The 19,231-nt window shown below is 49.8% G+C and overlaps 1 protein-coding gene across 4 annotated transcripts in view; it reads right to left on the reverse strand.

Annotated features, from left to right (window-relative positions):
- Positions 1-2,948: 2,948 nt before the first annotated feature.
- Positions 2,949-19,231, reverse strand: part of ELAVL1 (ELAV like RNA binding protein 1) — a 40,950-nt gene continuing 24,667 nt past the window's right edge. The window contains exons 3-6 of one of the 4 annotated variants that reach the window (XM_006896333.1): positions 11,483-11,636; positions 7,750-7,979; positions 5,889-5,903; positions 4,104-4,496 (exon numbers count right to left, since the gene is read on the reverse strand). In XM_006896333.1, coding sequence (XP_006896395.1) covers positions 4,104-4,496; positions 5,889-5,903; positions 7,750-7,979; positions 11,483-11,636 — 792 coding nt within the window. Of the gene's footprint in view, positions 4,497-5,862; positions 5,904-7,699; positions 7,980-11,482; positions 11,637-19,231 lie in introns of all 4 variants that reach the window. The other 3 variants (XM_006896335.1, XM_006896332.1, XM_006896334.1) reach the window with 3 other exon arrangements.

The following is a 19,231-nucleotide window of genomic DNA, read 5'->3' on the forward strand; positions in this document are numbered from 1 at the left end:
AATGGTCTTCTTTCAAAGCTTCTTTATTCATCGGAAATCTTCTGGGTTATCAAAATCTAGGTTTGCTTTTCCCCTTCTAAAACACTAAAGAACATTTATTCACAAGGATAAAAAGGCATGGGAAGGTGGAAACCTGATCAGTGCTTTTCCTGAATTAAAAAAAAAAAGCTAATTACATGAGCATCCTCCAATGAACACAATGGGATTCGATTCTTGTTGACTTTTGGACAGCAGTATCAGACTTTATTGAAAACAAACCCGTGTAAAAACAAAGTTAAAATGAAAAATGATACCTGAAAAATAAATTACTTTATATAAAACAAATCAATAACTTAAAACACGCTAATATACAAATCGTCTAGCCATCTACGGTACAGCATGGGAATCAACTGGTCACACTTCCCCCACCCCCAAAGCAAGTGTTGCCCAAACATCACAAGTTAAAGGTGCCCCAATGGGAGAAAGAACCTTCTGGAAGTAGAATAGTCCTCTCGAGTCACTGGTCAACCCTCCCTCGGCCTCGCCTAGATGCTCGTGGTTACTCACAAGTCATATCTTTTCAGTGACCACACTAAGAAGCTGCGACATGCCACCACAAGGGTATGCAGACGCCACACGATCTCCGAAGTCAGGGAAGATGAGGAGGTTTTGAAACGTGAACCCTGCTCAGAGTCTGGGCCTCGGACGACGGCTCACGGTTCTACCCCCATGTCACATGGCTGCTTATAAATACCACCCAGCAGAAAGCATTTGTGACTCCAGGGAGCTCCTAGGGACACTTGGGGACAAGGAATGACAAAGTGGCTTGTGAGGAGCGGCCTCTCAGGGACACAGCAGGCACTGGGGAGACGAGAAAGGATGCGGGGGGTGGGGGGAGGATGGTTGAGGAGGGCCCTGTGGCTTAGTCTTATTTTTAATCCAACACCTGAAGGCAGCAAAAGTGTCCAGAGACAAAACCGACAGGCACTGCTGTGTACCGATGCTCAAGCCTGATGCCGGTTGGGGTAAGACATCTTTGCAACACCCCAGAGGCAAATGGCTCCTGTTTGGAAGCAAACCTGGATAGGTGACTGCTGGCAGCAGTCTTTGGATCCATCTACGTCTCCAACCCAGAAGGGGGCAGGGGAGGCCAGGCCTGAGGCTCCCCATATGAAGGCCTTTCGGGGAGGCAGACCCACCTTCCGGTATTGGAAAGGTGGAAGTCGACCAGCACCAACCACCTGCTTAAAGGTGAGGCCCCTCTCAGCCATCCTGCAAGCTGGTGGGTGTGGAGGAGACATGGACTTCTGGGCTGGAGTCTGTCACAGCACTTGTGACCAGAGGCACAGCGAGCAGAGACCTTGGGGCTGGCCTGTGTGAAGAGCAGAGCCAACGAGAGAAAGGGGTCACCAGCTGCAAACAGGTTCCCTCACAAATTCTGGGCTGCTTGGCATGGTGTGACTATCAGGGGAGGTTTCACAGGCCCACAGAGAATTCCACTAAAGCTTCTTCAGTAACTACTCAACCAAACTTTCGTTTTGTCGTTTCCCAGCTAAAAGGAGTACGCTCACTTTGCTAAACACAAGTATGATTCGTCTATGTAAACATTTCTCCCCCTTTAGGAACCTTCTGGCTTCTAGTCTGTGGCTTTAACAATAGAAGCCTTCCTTTGGCACACAAGCCTAGACAAGACGCACCGACTGCCCTTTGAGGGCACAGGCTCAGCTGCTGGGACAGTGACACCTAGAGGTGAAGCCCTTCCACACGCTGGTAAACCACCACTCCCAAGTGATACGCCGGGATTCTGTAACTGCCAGAAGGCTGTGCAAGCAGTGGTAGCCAGGGGACAGGTGAACGTCCTGAGGAACCGAGACACGTCAGGGAGTGCTGGATGGGTCAGACTTGACCTGTCTGAACCATCAACACAGTCTGGGTAAAGGTGGGAGAGGAGGTGCTGGCCGCGTGCCCATCACCATTTTCACAGTTTCTATTCAGGATGGCATCCTCCTGAGAAGTGGGATGCGATCTGAGGCTGGTGGGAATGTGTAGACGTGACACTTGAAGGTGCATTTCCAAATGAGGAATCCCACCTTCAAAGGCTGACCATCTGCGTGAGGCGTCTCTCCCCAGAACACTGGTCCTGGGGAGAGTGAGCTCTGGGTTGACAGCAAGGACAGCTTCTGTGTGGGATCCACACAATGGCCTTACAAGTTGGCTTGCAGTCTGGACACGTGACTTTGGTTGAGCCCAGGGGCTAATCCTCTGCGGCACTTGGCCAGGTGCAGTGACAGAGCCTGGGGCAAACTTGGACTTTTGTGAGAAAACTCCACGGAGACCTCATGTATGAGGACGGTCCGTGTTGCTGGTGAAGCACCTCAATCACATGTCGGGACCAGGGGCCAGGGGCCAGGAGCGGGTGGCAGCAGCAGTCAGGGGCCCCTGGATCACCCAAGGGACGCTCAGGACCCTGACCTGCTCTGGAGAAGGGCCTGATGCCAAATTTTCCACGCAATACAGAAATAAATAAATAGGCTCATAGAGAGATAAATAAATAAATAAATAAATAGAGAAACTCATCATTCTGTCTTATCTAGAACTAAAATCCCAAATCCAAACACGTGGAACATGTTTGGTCTCAGCAACATTAAGACTGCCAGTACCAAGCTAGTCCTCCTGCTTTTCGGGACCTCTCTTTGCACACTAGTCATTGATTAAACCGGGTCCTGGTCCTGAGGTCCTGGCTGGAGCCCAGGCTGCCTGGAGGGCAGCCTGGAGGACAGGCCCCGGCTGGGCCAGCTGCTTCCAGCGTGGCCCAGGCAGACACATGCTCCGGGCGCACAGCTCTGACCTCACGCACCGGAGTGCTTCCGAAGGCCTGACACACAGATTCTCCCTGAAAGCTGGACCGCCAGCCCCTTGCCTAGCCAAAAAAGAAAGAAAAGGTAAAATAAAAAAAAACAAAACAAAACTCGAGCAAAACAAAATCAAATTTAATGGTCTTAAATGCAAAAGTAAAAACAAACAAAAAACACAAAAAAGCAAAAGAAAATTAACAGAGCAACCCAAAATGTCAAGGCAGTTATGGAGAGAGCGTTGCGGGTTCATCTTTAGAACTACAATCAAAGGCTTTTTGTTAATAGCTAGCTGGCAAGAAGTAAGTACTTTTCTGCTGAATGTTCATACGAAAGCAAAAGGTCAAAACAAAATCCGCCTAAAACAGGGAGGAAAGCCTAGTGCTCACAAGAAGGGATGCGAGAGACACAATGCTCAAATGTTTCTGTGGTTAAAACACAGCGCTATCGTTTGCCTTCAAGCTGTGGTGAATGGTCTCGGAGACGGGAGCAAGTGACAGGTGTCCACTGTGGGGGCGCTGTGCATGCATGTTGGGGCAGACACTCGGGGGCCGGCGAGCGACACATCCTCAGGCGTGCCTGGAGCTTAGAGCTGACTCGGAAATACACTGGAGTTTCCCTGAAACTCTTTGGTCCGTCCTCACTGGCGCCTGGGCTCACCAACCTGTGTGTGTCCTCCTCTGATGGCCCGGCCCAGCTCGCAGCCCCTTCCCTGGGGAGGCGCCCAGCTGAGGCCGCTCGGCAGAGCCTGGGCTGAGTGACCGCGAGTGGCAAGGGGACCTGCTCGGGAAGCAATTTCTTGCCAACCAAAAAGCATCAATCGCTTAAAATGTTTGAAGCGGTTGAGAAAACGCACACTCAGCATCTGTCTAACATCTTTAGTTTAAAAACTAGAACTAAAAGATAACTTTTTTTATCCAGTTCGTGGAGACATCAAATGAAACGAAATGTTAGACAGTCTTATAAGTTAAAGCATGCTTCAGTTTTACCACCACCCAGAGGGACTGGTTAGTTAATGCATCTACTTAGATTTCTGTTTAATATATATTTTAAAGGAAATAACTTAAGAAGCTTAAAATTGGTCTAACATTGTGGGATTTCAAACATTTGAACATGTCGGTTGCATCCCAGAGTATAAAAAACCTTTTCACTTCTCATTTAGACTAAGACAAACACTTGTGAAAATTGGCGCAAAGTGAGTTGTACACTAACAAAAAGTTTCAACTTCGGTCACTCTTAATTATCTATTCCGTACAAAAAAGCATGAGCGAGTTATTTGTGGGACTTGTTGGTCTTGAAGGAAACCTGTAAGATTTTGTCCCCCAGGCGGTAGCCATTCAGACTGGCTATGGCCATCGCGGCTTCTTCATAGTTTGTCATGGTCACAAAGCCAAACCCTTTGCACTTGTTGGTGTTGAAGTCGCGGATCACCTTCACGTTGGTGACAGCGCCAAAGGGGCCAAACATCTGCCAAAGGATGCCCTCGTCGGCGTCCTGCCCGAGGTTGTAGATGAAGATGCACCAGCCCGAAGACGCGTTGCCTGGGACATTGACACCAGAGAGCCCACTCATGTGATCCACACCCATCGGAGAGAACCTAGCGGACAGAGAGCACAGTGCAGGGGTCACGGTCAGACAGGCGGCTGCATCCACGCCGGAGGACCCCTTCTGCCTACACTGCAGAGCTTGGCCTCAGCTGGAAGGGAGAGGCTGCAGGTTGAGCTGGGAGGAGTTCCATGTGAGGTTGGAGGGTCTGTGCTCTGTGGTGACCAGCGCTGAGAAGACAACTACCACCCAGGCCAGGCGGGAGCCCCAGGCGGCCTGACCTCAGAACCGAGTCCCTCAAGCGGCTCAGCAGCTGCTTGAGTCACTTCTTGTTTAAATGGCCATGGCCGGTGTGAGCACCTCTGACCGGTGTGAGCACTGCAGAGGGCGGACAGCTGAGAAAGGAGCACTCAGTAGAGCAGTTGGGGCCACTGGAAACTCCACCCTCACCCACAGGGGCATGTGTTCCCAATCAACACAAAAACCCGACCATCTAGAGGTGTGCAGATATGGCAAGAGGGATTCAGGCAGACAAGGTGACTACGGAAGCCCCAGTGCCCTTCTGATGTCACATGCATGCCTTCAGAAACACTCAAGTGTGAGATCAAGTGATGACAGCACAGGCAGAGTCACCTTGGAGGGGGAACACTATGCCTCCCAGATCAAGATGGGCCTGGGGTCACAGGACGGGCCATGGCAAACACCGTGCCATAGGGGTCACAGGACGGGCCATGGCAAACACCGTGCCATAGGGGTCACAGGACGATCCATGGCAAACACCGTGCCATAGGGGTCACAGGACGGGCCATGGCAAACACCGTGCCATAGGGGTCACAGGCAAACACCATGCCTGGGGCCATAGGGGTCACCAGTTGGGCTATGGCAAACACTGTACCTCGTGCAATAGGGGTTACAGGATGGAAGGCTGGGCAAACACCATGCCTAGGGCCATAGGGGTCACAGGACGGGAAGCTGGGTAAACACTGCTCCTCAGGCCTGTAGGTGTCACAAGATGGGTGACCGGGCAAACAGCACATCTCAGGCCCTTAGGGGTCATAGGATGGGATGCTGGACAAACACCACTTCTCAGACCTGTAGAGGTCACATAGGTCACAGGATGGGACCATGGCGAACACTGTTTCTTGGGCCCACTGAGGTCAGGAGACAAGCACCGTGAGCATACACTGTGAGGCTGGGCAAACACCATGCTTCAAACCCATCAGGGCTGTGGGACAGGATGCTGGGCAAACACTGTGCCTTGGGTCCTTGGTTCCATCGGGATGGGATGCTGGGCTAATACCGTACTTCGAGCCCATTAGGAAAGCCACGTTTTGGACTGATAATGGACCGTGTGGCCAGCCAGTGATCACTGTCCTTGGTCAGTGTCAGTGCAAATGGAAGGACTCAGAGACCCATCACCAAGGCTTTACACTGTGCCAGGCACTTTTCAGGTGCCTATGTAGGGTGGCACTGACATACAGGTCACCGGGACACAGCTGGTCCCCAGAGAACGGAGAGCAGCCCTTGCTCTGCCCAGAACCCTGACTGCTTCGACCTCTGTGGGCTGCACCCCAACATGACACACTCTGCCTGGAGGAAACCAAGGAAGGATATAGTTCTGTCTTCCTGCAGCTTCCAAGGAGCTGTGGCTCTGGGAAGAGGCGGATGTCCTGTTTGACTGTGGTTTACTGACGCCATTTTCACAGCTTTTCCCCTCCTGCTACCTGGAGCCGACATCTCTCCTCCTGACAGCCTGCCTGTCCCCCTTCCCCAAGATCAGTCCCTGAGGGCACAGAAGGAAGATGGGCCTTTCCTGTCCTGAAAGAAAGCTGGCTGGAATGCACACCTTTGCCTCCACATGGAGACGAGGCTTTTTCCTCCCCTGCTTTGCCCTCTCAGCTCTCACCCTGGTTCCTGGGGATCCCCCTGCAACATTTCTATGACCTGCAATTCCTTCCTCCGCTGTTCGCCCTCTCAGCTCTCTCCCCGGCTCCAGGGGTCCCCGTGACCTTTCCATGACCCGCAATTCCAGCTCTTCAGGCTTCCTTTTTCTGTTCATCTCTGACCAAAGCCCCCACTTTTTCTCCTCTGATCCTCCCTGGTATTTAAGTTTTGATTACTGGGTGACTTGCTGGCTGCTCCGCCCACAAAGCCCACCCACCATGAGTGGTCCCAATGGACCTCTCAAACTGGACTGCGCTCTCTCCTCTGCAGGTGCACCCCCAGGAAGAAAGGCTGGCTTCTGAGCAGAGAGGGGGGCCTCTGCATTATTCAGCCGTGAACACGCCTCCCAGAACAGCATTTGTGGTAACTGGTGGGGACAATCAGACACCCTGACTTAAAACAAAGAGAAGAAATCTGGAAAGCCGGGGCGGGGGGGCCTTGACATGTTACTGAGTGAAGTCTTTGTGATGTTTTTGCAGGTTTCAACCAAAAACGAAAAAAGGCAGTCCTGCAGACTGAGATCTCACATGGTTAATGAGATAGTAAGGTCAGGGGCAGGAGTCCAAGACACTGACCCTATTTATGACTCCCACGGAGCGTCCAGGAAAAGTTCACCTCAGGACTGCTAGCTGACCAAGCGCCTGACCTGCACTGAACACTCTAGAAACACGTTCCCCACCACCATCAGCACGTGCTTCTCTTTCAGCCTCATGGCTCTGCTCTGGTTTCAGCAGAAGCCGTGATCCCGAGCTCTGTGCTCACGCCAACGGGGTGATGCCATCTATGGGTTCAAATGAAAAAGAGCACGGGAGACCCCGCCCTCACGCCAGAGACACTGGGGTTCATCCGTCCACCTCCGCAAGGTGAAGACCACGCTCAGTCGAGTCACGGGAGAGCTGAGGGGAGCGCTGGTGGCGTGGTCCCACAGCAGGGCGCTGTGGTGCGAGGCCAGGGGTGGGCAGCACCTCTCTGCTGGTCTGACTCCAGCAGCGGCTCCAGGGAAAGATGGACAGTGTCTTCCTCTGTAATTTCCAGGCTCTGGAAAGCCTGCTGGAGGGTCGGCTCTGAGCCAGTTCTGGCTCCATGGGGACAAGGTGAGGGGTACATCGAAGAAGGAAGCTTACCCTAGATACAGAAGTGTGTTAGGTGTGGAAAAGCATTACAAAGACGTCTCAAACGTTGTGAGAATCACCAAAAGGTGACTCAGGGACACAAAGTGAGCACATGCTGCTAGAAAAATGGCACCGAGAGACTTGCCATCACGGTTGCCCGAGGCCTGGCATTTGTTCAAACACCTGTAACACTCAAAGGGAGCTGAGCTGGGCAAGCCTGCCCATCTGTGGGGGCAGATGCAAAGGCGGGAAGGACTCCAGACGTGCCTGGGGTGGGAGCGGGAGGCCGGCTGCGCCCTGCCCTGCACCCTCCGGACCCACCTGAATCTCTGCGCCTGGTGGTGCACGGGCCCTCCGAAACGTCTGGCGGGCGAGTGGTACAGTTGGGAGAGCAGTGCCACGTTTTTGTTCTGGTTGGGGTTGGCAGCAAACTTCACTGTGATGGGCTCGGAGGAACCTGGGGGTTTATGACCATTGAAACTGGTAATTGCCTCTTCTGCCTCCGATCGTTTGTCAAACCGGATAAACGCAACCCCTCTGGACAAACCTTTTTAACAAACCAATAAAAATAAAGTTAGGGGGAAAAAAAAAAGAACTTTTCAAACTGAAAAACAAAAGTCAAATCAGTCTACTGCGCTGCGGAGTGAGCCTGGCAAAAGAAAGAAAAATTAAACCTAATGATGAAAATAAATGAACAACTTAAAAAAAAAAAATAACGACGACTGAAAACCTAACATCTCCGACGTTTGGAACCCAAGTGATGACATCCCAGGGTCAGTGCTGACAGTTTCTGACAGACATCCCAACATGAGCACAGAACCACCTCCTGTCCCCCTCCAAGTGATGAGGTCACCAATGCACTGAGGGGGAGGAAAAAAACGGGTCCTCCACCCCAGTGGCCTGGAGGGCAGCTTCCCAGGCTGTCCTGCGGCTGTGCCTCCTTCATCAACACCCCTCCTCTGGTCTTTACTGCTATTAGCACCCTGGACACTCTGCTACAGGCCCTGGGGCCTAAATCACCCTCAGAACCAAATGAGGCTCCTGTCCCTTCCCTAGATGTTATCCAGGCTCAAGACACTGAAACACCTCCAGACTCTGGTCCACTGTGCACCTGTCCCCCTTCTGCCTCAGCAAAGCACGTTCTTTGTCCCCTAGACAGAGCCAGTGGGAGGCAAGCGTGCTTCTGTGGTAACACAGGCTCTCAAAAAGCAGAAGGTGGCTGGAGCGAAGTGGTGGACTGAGAAGGAGGAGGGCAGCTGTGGTCCTGCCATCTGACTACCACGGTCCAGACGTGGGGGGTATGGAGAGAATGGAGGAGCTGGGAAACGTGAGAGTCCAGGTTGGGCCAGAGAGAGACATCACTTGGTGGGAGCTGTGAGGTGGTGGTCCAGGTGGGCAACCTCAAGCTACTCATTCTCTTTCTTAAGAGGGCCCATCAAAGGTGGTCTGAAAGGCCCCAGCGCTCTGAGCACACAGCCTGTGCCTGTCTGTGCCAACACCCAGGTCACCAGCTTAGTAAAGTGTCCCCTGACCCATGATGGGTACAGATTAGGGCTCTCCTTGTGGGCCGGAGGCTGAGTGGGGACAGGGAGACCAGGCTATTCAACTGGCAGACGCCTCCTCTGGGGCTAAAACCTCAAGTGCAGGTCCATCTTAAATAGTGATGCCAGGGCCCCACATGACCAGGATGCCACCTTAAAGCCATGCCCTGTTTCACATAGCCCCCTGTGGATACCCCACACTGAGCCTCAAGGCACTCCCCAGCCTCCAGCTGTGAATTCCACTCTGGGCCTCCCACAGCACCCCTCTAGGCTCTTAGCACTGTGGTTATTTACATATAAATTTAAAAAACCTACACAGCCCAATAAACTCACTGAGTTGGTGAGATTAGATTAAGAAAGTCATTGGCTGGGAAAATTCTGAAGCAAACAGGAACCCATTTTGCTCAATTCAGAAGAACACCTGATAAAACAACTATGAGATATCATCTCACCCCAGTCAGAATAGCAAAATTTAACAGAACAGCAAGCTGTTAACAACAAATGCTGGTGAGGTTGTGGAGAAACTGGAACCCTTGTTTACTGTTGGTGGGAGTGTAAAATGGTACAACCACTGTGGAAGGTGGTATGGCACTTTCTCAAAAAGTTGCAAATAGAGATACCATTTGACCCAGCAATTCCACTACTGGGAATATACCCCAAAGACACCATAACTGACATCCAAGCAGATATATGCACATCCATGTTCATCGTGGCTTTGTTTACAAAGGAGTTGGAAACAACCTAAGTGCCCATCAACAAACAAATGGACGGAGAAGCTGTGGTATATTCACACAATGGAATACTATGCTGCATTGAAAAACAAGGAACTTGTGATATTATTCAAAACGGGTGACCCTGGAGGACATTATGCTGAGTGAAGTATCTCAGTCACAAAAGGACAAATACTTCATGGTGCCATTGCTGTAAAACAGGACTGACATTGGGGCTGGGGGGAGACTGAGAAAGATGGGTTCTGCTTTGAAACAGATGAGGGAGAGAACTATTTAAAAGGGATATATATCTAGGTATTATTGACATGACAGGAGTCCAGAATGAAGGCTGCATAATGGAGTGGACCTGGGGGAGGTTTGTAAAACAATGAAAGAATTTGTCTTTTACTTTTCAAAGAGGGTAGTGTATTAGGGGGGGAGAGTTGGGAGGGGAGAAAAGGGCAACAATGAATGAATGGAAAAAAAAAAAAGAACACCGGAGGGCAGGCCTGGGTATGACTCATTCACTCCTGTGTGGCACGATGGACAGTGGGTGGACTTGGACACGGACATGAAACCTAACTGAAGGCCTGGGCACAGCTCACTCACTGCTATATGGCAGGATGGACAGTGGGTGGACTTGGACACGGACGTGAAATCTAACTGAAAGGCAAGCGTGACCAGAGGCATCAACTGTCTGATCCTGCCAGAGACGGACTTCAGGGAGGGGGTGTCACAGGAATGAAGGTCACATCAATGACCTTCGGATCAAGCAATGTGTGGGACTGTGGTTTCCTGCATGTTCTTTTTTTCCTGAAGAACAGTTTTCAAAGGAAAACTGGCCAAAGAAAACCAGAAGGAAAAAAAAGAACTCAGGGAAAACAAAGGCACTAAATGATGCCAAATCACTGTTTGGCAAGACTATTTCCTTACTAGTATTTTCTAGAACTAAGAGCAAAGATCAATAAACAACACAATCTCTAAATATGTAAATATGAAATTCACAAGGAAAGTGGATGTGGCAGCAAAGAAACTTTTAGAAAACATTCAAGTCAGCTCAGGATGTTCCGTTCTCCAGAGAGCGCCCTCAGTCCTGTAACCCTGAAGGGCAAACCTCACACAGTGTCTGGGAAGCTTTGGCCCCGATGCCTCTTGGCCTTGGGCGGCCCAGCAAGGAGCCAGCCCATGCGGTGAAGCAGCTTCCATGGCTCACCATCCGCTCTTTGGTTCCAAGTCCAAGGGCCGGGTGTGGGCTGTGCAGAGGAGACTGTGGGTGCCTTCAGCCCTCCTTCTGCCCAAATGTAAGGACAGGGTATGGTCACACATGGAAGTGGGGGTGTGGTTCCCTCACTGGAGTGGCAGAGACTGGCAGGGGACTCAGTGGACAGTGAAGGTCTATGCACCCTGACACTGGGGGTATTCTGAATCCTTGCCAAATGGTGAGAGGTCACAAGCATGACCTGCTTTGGGACGGTGAGTATCTGTGTGTGAGCCTGAGGGACCCTGGGCTGGAAGATGGTTTTGCATAGTAAACTGAATCTGAACTAAAACCAGTGGCCCATAGACAGTGAGAGACAATGACCTTTTTGGCCTTCTTCCCCACAAACAGGAAAGACTGGGACACTTGGGTGCCCAAGAGAGGGTGCTACCATTTCTCAGTGTTTTCACCGTGATGGACGGCACTGGGCCCAGCCTCAGAAAACTCCTAATTTATCCTACTAACACCCATCAACCAGATAAAGAGGTCTGTTCCTCAAAGCCCTAGCCCCTCCCTCCCAGAGCTCCAGAGCACCCCCTACCTGTGGTCTGATCCACAAGCACCCGAGAATTAATGATGCGGCCGAACCGAGAGAACATGTCCTCCACATCCTTCTGGGTCATGGTCCTTGGGAGCCCACTGATGTACAGGTTGGCGTCTTTGATGACCTCGGAGCTTGGGCGGGCGTACGACACCTGGGAGCAAAGGCAGATTCCAGGATTAGGACAGCTCAGGGCCAGAGCCTGCTGAGGGAGCGGGTGCAATGTTCGGGTCAGCCCTGTCACACAGGGGCAGCACTCCACACTACTCCCCGCTTCGCCCTCGTCCTACGAGCCAGATGCCATTCCTGCGTCCCAGAGGACAGAACAAGGCCTGGTATCTGGTAGCAGGGCCAGGATCCAGATGGGACCATGTGTGTGGACAGGGGCTGGTCCTGCCTCCCACCACAGCAGGCAAGTGTGTGCACCCCGAGAGCCTGAACCCAGCATTTGGGTGCCACGTGGGGTGGACTGAGCGTTGTTGGGATTCTCATCGTAGAGCATCTTGCTATGGCTGGCTGCCACTCAGCTGACCCCAACTCATGGCAACCCACGCGTGGGATCAGACCTCCCGGGTCCACTTGCTTTTCATGGGCTAAACTTTGGAAGCAAACCACCAGGCTTTTCTTCCCGGTCTGCCTAGGATGGAAGTACAGCTGCAACCTGTGCTCCAATGAAGCACCGCTCAGGCCTCACCGGCCTTCATCTGCACAGGAGGTGCACGGCCGGGGATCCAATTTGAGTCCCAACACGGAAGCTGTGAATCCCACCAGTGAGCCACGAGCGCCTCTTTGCAAATGTGAGAAAGCCTAAAGCGAGCTCCTGTGCCCCCACGAGCTAGACCTACATGTGTTTGAGTTCTAGGGAGGGGGGCCAGGGGGGCTAGGAACTGTATGGACCCTGAAGCTGGAGAGAAGGACTGGGCCTAAGGCCACTCTCTTCAGGAAAGTCAGCGTGGGTGAGGAGGTCTTGTCGCAAAGAGGCGCCTGGGCAAGCCAGGCCTCCAATGCACCCAAGGGAGCCAAAACGGAACAAGAGGCAGGGAGAGAGGATGAGGGTGCAGGGCACTGTGGACAGGGAGAAGGGCCAGCAGATCTGTGGGAGGAGGTGCAGAGAACATGGGGCAGCGAGGGCAGGAGGTGCTCTGCGTGTGCATGCACCCACGTCCACACGCACTTCGCTCCCCTGAGCACCGACTCAGGAATGCTCCCTGGCACCCCAGAGACTCCAGACACTGCCCCATCCTCTAGGAAGGAGGTGCTGTGGAGCTGAGGCCAGAATGGAGTCCCTGCATGAGGCCAGAGCTGACCCTAGTCATAGGAGCGCCGGGCGCAGAGCGGGAGCCCCACAGCACCGTGCTGCTCAAGCTCGACTTGCCCTGGCCTGCAGCACTCTGGGCAGTTTGCGGTGCAGACGCTTTCTGGGACTCGGTGGCACTTGTTTGAGGGCTGGGGCTGACACAGCACTGTTCCCCTTTCCGGTCCTGGGCCACCAACCCACTCAGGTTATGACACTCCTCAGAGAAGAGGCCAGCTCACCCTCTCCTGAGGCACTGACTCCCGGCCACAGCCCACACTGATTCGGCTTCGCGCATACACTGGGGTTTAAGGAGCTCACACTCCATGGCAGTGGTGGTGCTGCCCAACGGGGCTCTGAAGGGTAGTATGGTGACGTCACATCTCCTGATCTTGGCGCTGCTGCCTCAGCAACTGGCCCAACCAAACCCCACGTCAGGGGAGCGGGGGGCCTGGGGTGACTGCGCCACTGGAAGGAAGGCTGCAGGGACAGCGAGGCTGTGAGAACTGGCCAGCCACCCCACGCCCCGTGAGCAGCACGACAGAGGGGGCGGCCCGGGCACATGCGCAGTGAGGTTGGTGAGTTCCAGGCTGGCCGTAGGAAGGGCCACTCGCTCTCGTCTCTCCCGCTCCAAGGCCTCCTCACTGGTGGGATCTGTGATTTGAAGGAGTCCCCACACACTTGATCAAGCATACAGCGATGAGGAGAAAAGTCAATCAGCCAATCTGTGGTTCCTACTCCCAGACGACATGGCTACCAACAGTTTGTGTTTCGAACTCATAAAAGAATATCACAGAAATGAGGACAGGAGATCCACTTCCAAGAAAACCAGCCTCTGAAACTGTTACGGAGCCCAGCTCGCCTCTGGCACACTGCGCTCTCCAGGAGCTGGAACCAGGTGACAGTAACTGGTTTTGAGGGCGACTGTTTTGATTTTTAAATAACAGATCATGGGCGTTTCCTAGCACTGCTATCACACGTGTGACTGTTAGGAGACAATGCATTTGTTCACACTTAGCAATCTCATGTACAACAGAATCCAACACTACCCAGTCCTGCGCCATCCTCACAATCACTGGCTGTGTCTGATTCCATTGCTGTAACTCTGTTTGAGATCTTCTACTTTTCCTCCCACGATGGCCATCTCCAGGGCCTACTGCCTCCTGATAACATGTTCTAAGTACGTGAGACAAATTCTCACCATTTTTGTTTCTGTAAGGTGTGCTGGCAACACAGGGATACCCGTATCTGCCCTCTCCTACCTCCACACAGGGGAACTGTCCCCATCAACTTCGACAGCACAACACCAATTCCTAGAAGGACAGGCATGGTTTTCCACTACTGAGAATCCCAACACCAATCTCAATGTTCTACTGAGTGCAAAATCCACTGCAATGATCACACAGATCTCACAGAACCATACTCATGGTTATGAAGTTCATCAGGGAAGTTAAGGTAACAATTTAGGTTAGCAGCAGGACACAATTCCTCAGTGAAGACGGTTTTTTAAGTGTGTTCACGGTCAGTGTTACAAAGCGCCCTTAGTCCCATGAGTGTTGGCGTCGCCCCTCAGTCCTCCAGTGAGCTTGGACCAAGGCCCCGAGCTCCGGCTCTGTAGGGCTGCAGACCCAAGTCTGCTCTGCCTCACGTCGGTCTCTAGCTCTCTGCTGCAGCCGTTGCTGCTCTCATGTAGACCCCAGTCTGAGGGCTGCAGGAACCTCTCTCCCTGAAGGACACACGCTGTACTCTGCTTCTTCTTCCTCGCTAGTAGTGAGAGTCCCACCTTCGCTGCTACAGGCACTCAATATTTAACTTGAGAAGATGGGGAAAAGTGATCAATTCCGTTAGGATTACTTTATATATTTCCTATTTTAAAGTCTCTCCCACTTATGTGGTGAAAGCTGAAGTTGATGGCTAAGAAAGCCACTTTGAACAAAAACCCCGACACCAGAGCTTCGAACCGACATTCGGGTTGCACTTCTCCAGGACAGATCTGTTAATTTTTCTGGCAGTTCATTCTCTGGTACATATTCTCCGTCAACACTGTAAGTCAAAGGCAGCAGTTTTTCAGTCTTTCTTATTGGCTTCCTCACACTAACGAGTCGACTGAAAACACCAAGATGGGCATGTGCAACTTACGTCTTCAAAGTGACTTCCTTGCTTTTGACACTTTAAGGGGGTCCTTTGCAGAACATCCGTCCAGTGCAATAGATTATCTGATTCCTTGACTGCTGTTTCCAAGGGCATTGATCATAGATCCAAGTAAAACGAAATCTTTGATAACTTCCAACTTTTCTCCATTTACTGTGATGTTGCTTACTGGTCCAGTTGTGAGGCTTTCTGTTTTCCTGACACTGAAGTGTGATCTCTACTGAAGGCTACGGTCTTTAAGCTTTATCAGTAGGTACTTCAAGTCTTTTCTTTCCCACACAGTTTGTTAAGTCTTTCAACAGTTCTGACACAGAGCTCTTCTTCATACGGTCCAACTGGTCAGATTATTTTTTTTCAGATTATATTTTAAGCATACAATACCAAAAATAACACAAATAGGTAGTTTTAAAGACTAGAAAGCATTTCCTCACAACATATTTCAGCAAACAGATGCTGCCCTGGACGTGCTTACCAGGTTGTGCCAAGAAACCTGGAGGACAACCACATAGCCAACTAACTGGAAGAGATCTATATTTATTTCCATTTTAAAAAAAATGGAATTTTTAAAAAATTATCATACAGTATCACTCATATCACACACAAGAAAATCCTGCTTAAGATTATCCAGAAATGACTGGAACAGTAAACTGACAGAGAACTACCAGAAATACAAGCTGGGTTTAGATGAGGCTGTGGCACTAGAGACATTATTGGCAATGTCAGATGAATCTTGGCAGAAAACAAAGAGTACCAGAGAAATATATATCTGTGTTTCATTGACCATGCAAAGACATTTGACTGTGTGGATTACAGCAAATTACAGTGAAACTTGAGGAGAAAGGGAATTCCAGAACACTTGATTGTGTTTATGCAAAACCTATACTTGGACCAGGAAGCAGTCCTCAGAACAGAGCAAGGAAACACTGCATGGTTCAAAATCAGGAGTGCATCAGGCAAGCGTCCTGTCTCCACTCCTTTTCAATCCCTATGCAGAACAGATCATTTGGGAGGCAGGGCTGTATGAGGAGTAATGTGGCATCAGGATTGGAGGAAGACTCATCAACAACCTACGTCATGCAGATAACACAACCTTGCTTGCTGAAACTGAAGAGGACCTGAAGCACTTGTGGCAGAAGGTCAAGGTCCGTAGTCTTCAATATGGATTGAAGTTCAACATTAAGAAGCCAAAGACGCTCACCACTGGGCCATGATAGATGGAGAAGAGATTGAGGTTGTTAAGTTACAGCTTGCTTGGCTCCACAATCAACATTCTTAGCACCAAAAGTCATGAAATCAAAAGATAAACTGCATTAGGTAAATGTGCGGTCAGGAACCTTTCCAGAGTACTGAGAAGCAACGATGTCACTCTATAGACTAAGGTGTGCCTGATACAGGCCATGGTGTTTGTAATTACTTGCTATTCATCAGAAAGCTAGACAATGACTAAGGATGACCAAAGAAGAATTGATGCCTTTGAGCTGTGGTGCTTGAGAAGGGTCTTAAACATACCATGAACCACCAAGAAAAAAATAGGTCTGTCTTGGAGAGGGATAAACCAGGTTTCTCTTTGGAGGTTAGGATTTTGAAACTCCATCTCACATACTTAGGGCATGTAGCCAGATGGGACCGATCCTTGGAAAAGTACATCATGCTTGGAAGGGTGGAAGGACAGCACAAGAGAGGAAGACCCTGGATGAGATGGATTGATACAGTAACTAGGGCAATGGGGGTAGGTGGTTGGAGTCAATGAAGCTGGCTTAGGACAGGGCTGACTTTAGAGCTGTTGTACATAGGGTCGCTATGATTTGCAGGTAACTTGATGGTATGTAACAACAACAACAACAACAACAACAACAACAGAAGTTCAAATTCTAGGTGTGGCTCTAGGGAGAGATTCCTCCTTGTCTAGATTAGCTTCTATTAGAATCCAGAATCAATACTTAGTACCAATAGTCAGGAGAGCAGGAAACGTATTGTAATGGGAAAGTCTGTACTCAGGGGCCCTTCTAAACTACTGGGGAGCAATGATGTCAGTTTGAAGACTAAGGTGCATCTGATTAAAGCCATGTCTTTTCTATCACTTGCTATGCATCTGAGAGCTGGACAATGAATAAGGATGACAGAAAAAAGGATGCCTTTGAGCTTTGGTGTTGGAAAAGAGTACTGAACATTCTATGGACTGCCAAAAGAACAAACAGATATGTCTTAGAGAAAGTACCACCATAGTTGTCCTTGGAGGCAAAGATGAGACAGCTTCTTCTCATAAACTTTGGGCATATTGTTAGGAGAAGCTATTCTTTGGAAAAGGATGTCATGTTTGGAAAGGTGGAACGTCAGTAAAAGACACAGTGACTGCAGCAATGGGCTCATATATGTAAAAAATGATGACTACAGCACAGGATAGGACAGGGTTCAGATCTGTTGCTCACAAGGTTTCTATGAGTTGACTTGATAAATAAATAAAGCTGCCAGCCATCCTTAGAGTTGCTCTGCTTATAGATTCACCTACCTCTTCTCATCAGAACACTGCCAACAAGACGGACTGATATAGTGCCTATCACAGTGGGACTAGGCATAACAGAGATCATCAAGATGGTGCAAAAAAGGGCAAGTCTCAGATCTGTTGTTCACAGGGTCGTGGTGAGTCATAGTCAAATCAATGGTACCCAGCAACAATTTCTCATCAGAGGCATCGGTCTTTCTCTTCTGTCTTCTCAAAGGAGTCCTGGTGGTGCAGTCTATAGGGGGTTCTGCTAACCCAACCACCTCAAGTAGCTCCAAAAGAGAAAGATGGGCAGTCTCCTTCCATTAAGGTTTCAGTGCTGGAAAACCAATGGTGGGTCACTATGAGTTGGAACCAATTCAACACCAGTGAGTTTGAGATTTATTTTTTTTTTAATTTATTTTAATGAAAACAACTGTGAGTTATCATCTCACCCCAGTCAGAAGAGCAAAATTTAACAGAACAGGAAGCAACAAATGCTGGTGAGGTTGTGGAGAGAATAGAACCCTTATTCACTGTTGGTGGGAGTGTAAAATGGTGCAACCACTGTGGAAGGCGGTATGGTGCTTTCTCAAAAAGTTGCAAATAGAGATACCATTTGACCCAGCAATTCCACTACTGGGAATATACCCTAAAGAGACCAAAACTGACATCCAAGCAGATATATGCACACCCATGTTTATCGCAGCTCTGTTCAGAGTAGCAAGGAGTTGGAAACAACCTAAGTGCCCATCAACAAACAAATGGATAGAGAAGCTGTGGTATATTCACACAATGGAATACTATGCTGCATTGAAAAACAAGGAACTCATGCGATATTCTTCAAAATGGGTGACCCTGGAGGACATTATGCTGAGTGAAATATCTCAATCACAAAAGGACAAACACTGCACGGTGCCACTGTTGTAAAACAGGACTGACATCGGGGTTGTGGGGAGACTGAGAAAGATGGGTTCAATAATGTATACTGCACTGAAACAGATGAGGGAGAAAACTGTTTAAAAGGATATGTGATTAGTTATTTTTGTCATGACAGGAGTCTAGAGCGAAGGCTACATGGTGGAGTGGACATGGGGGAGGGTTTCTAAAACAATGAAAGAATTTGTCTTTTACTTTTCCAAGAGGGTAGTGTACTAGGGGGGAGGGTTGGGAGGGGAGAAATGTGCAATAAGGAATGAATGGAAATGCAAAGTCTCTGTAAAATTTTTACTGAAATCAATAATAAATTTAAAAACAACAACAAACCAAAATTAAAAAAAAATATTTTAATGAACATTTACAGAGATTTTAGAGTTTGAGTTTTTTGAGATTTTTCCCTACTTACGGAGAGCTAGGGAGCTCTGGTGGCCTAGTGGCAAGAAGTTGCACTGCAATCCCAAAGGCACGCTGTTTGAGGCCATCCATTGTCTGGTCTGCAGGAGGATGGGTAATCTCCTCCAGTGCAATTAACTGCTTCAGAAAACTCACTGTAGGGTCAGCTATGGGTCGGTCCTGACCATACATTAAACAATAACAAGGAGTCCCAGAGGCACAGTGTATGAGATGGTATGTCGGTAACTGAAAGAGCAACAGTTCAAACTGCTCTGTGGGAGGAAAAATGAGCAGTTTCTTCCTACTATTTAAAGTTTTGCAAACTTGACGGAGGTTTTCTATGATTCATTTCAGCTGACAGTAGGTTTGGTTTGGGTTGCTTCCCTCTGTGTCCAATATGCTCTTCTTATAACTCAGAAGTGACTAGGTTTAAGTCACCTTTACCTGACAAGATGGCACAGCATAGGACAGGGTTCAGATCTGATGCTCA

The sequence above is a fragment of the Elephantulus edwardii genome, unplaced genomic scaffold (assembly GCF_000299155.1).
Source record: "Elephantulus edwardii isolate Elephantulus edwardi_28Jun2011 unplaced genomic scaffold, EleEdw1.0 scaffold00185, whole genome shotgun sequence".
Taxonomy (NCBI): Eukaryota; Metazoa; Chordata; class Mammalia; order Macroscelidea; family Macroscelididae; genus Elephantulus; species Elephantulus edwardii.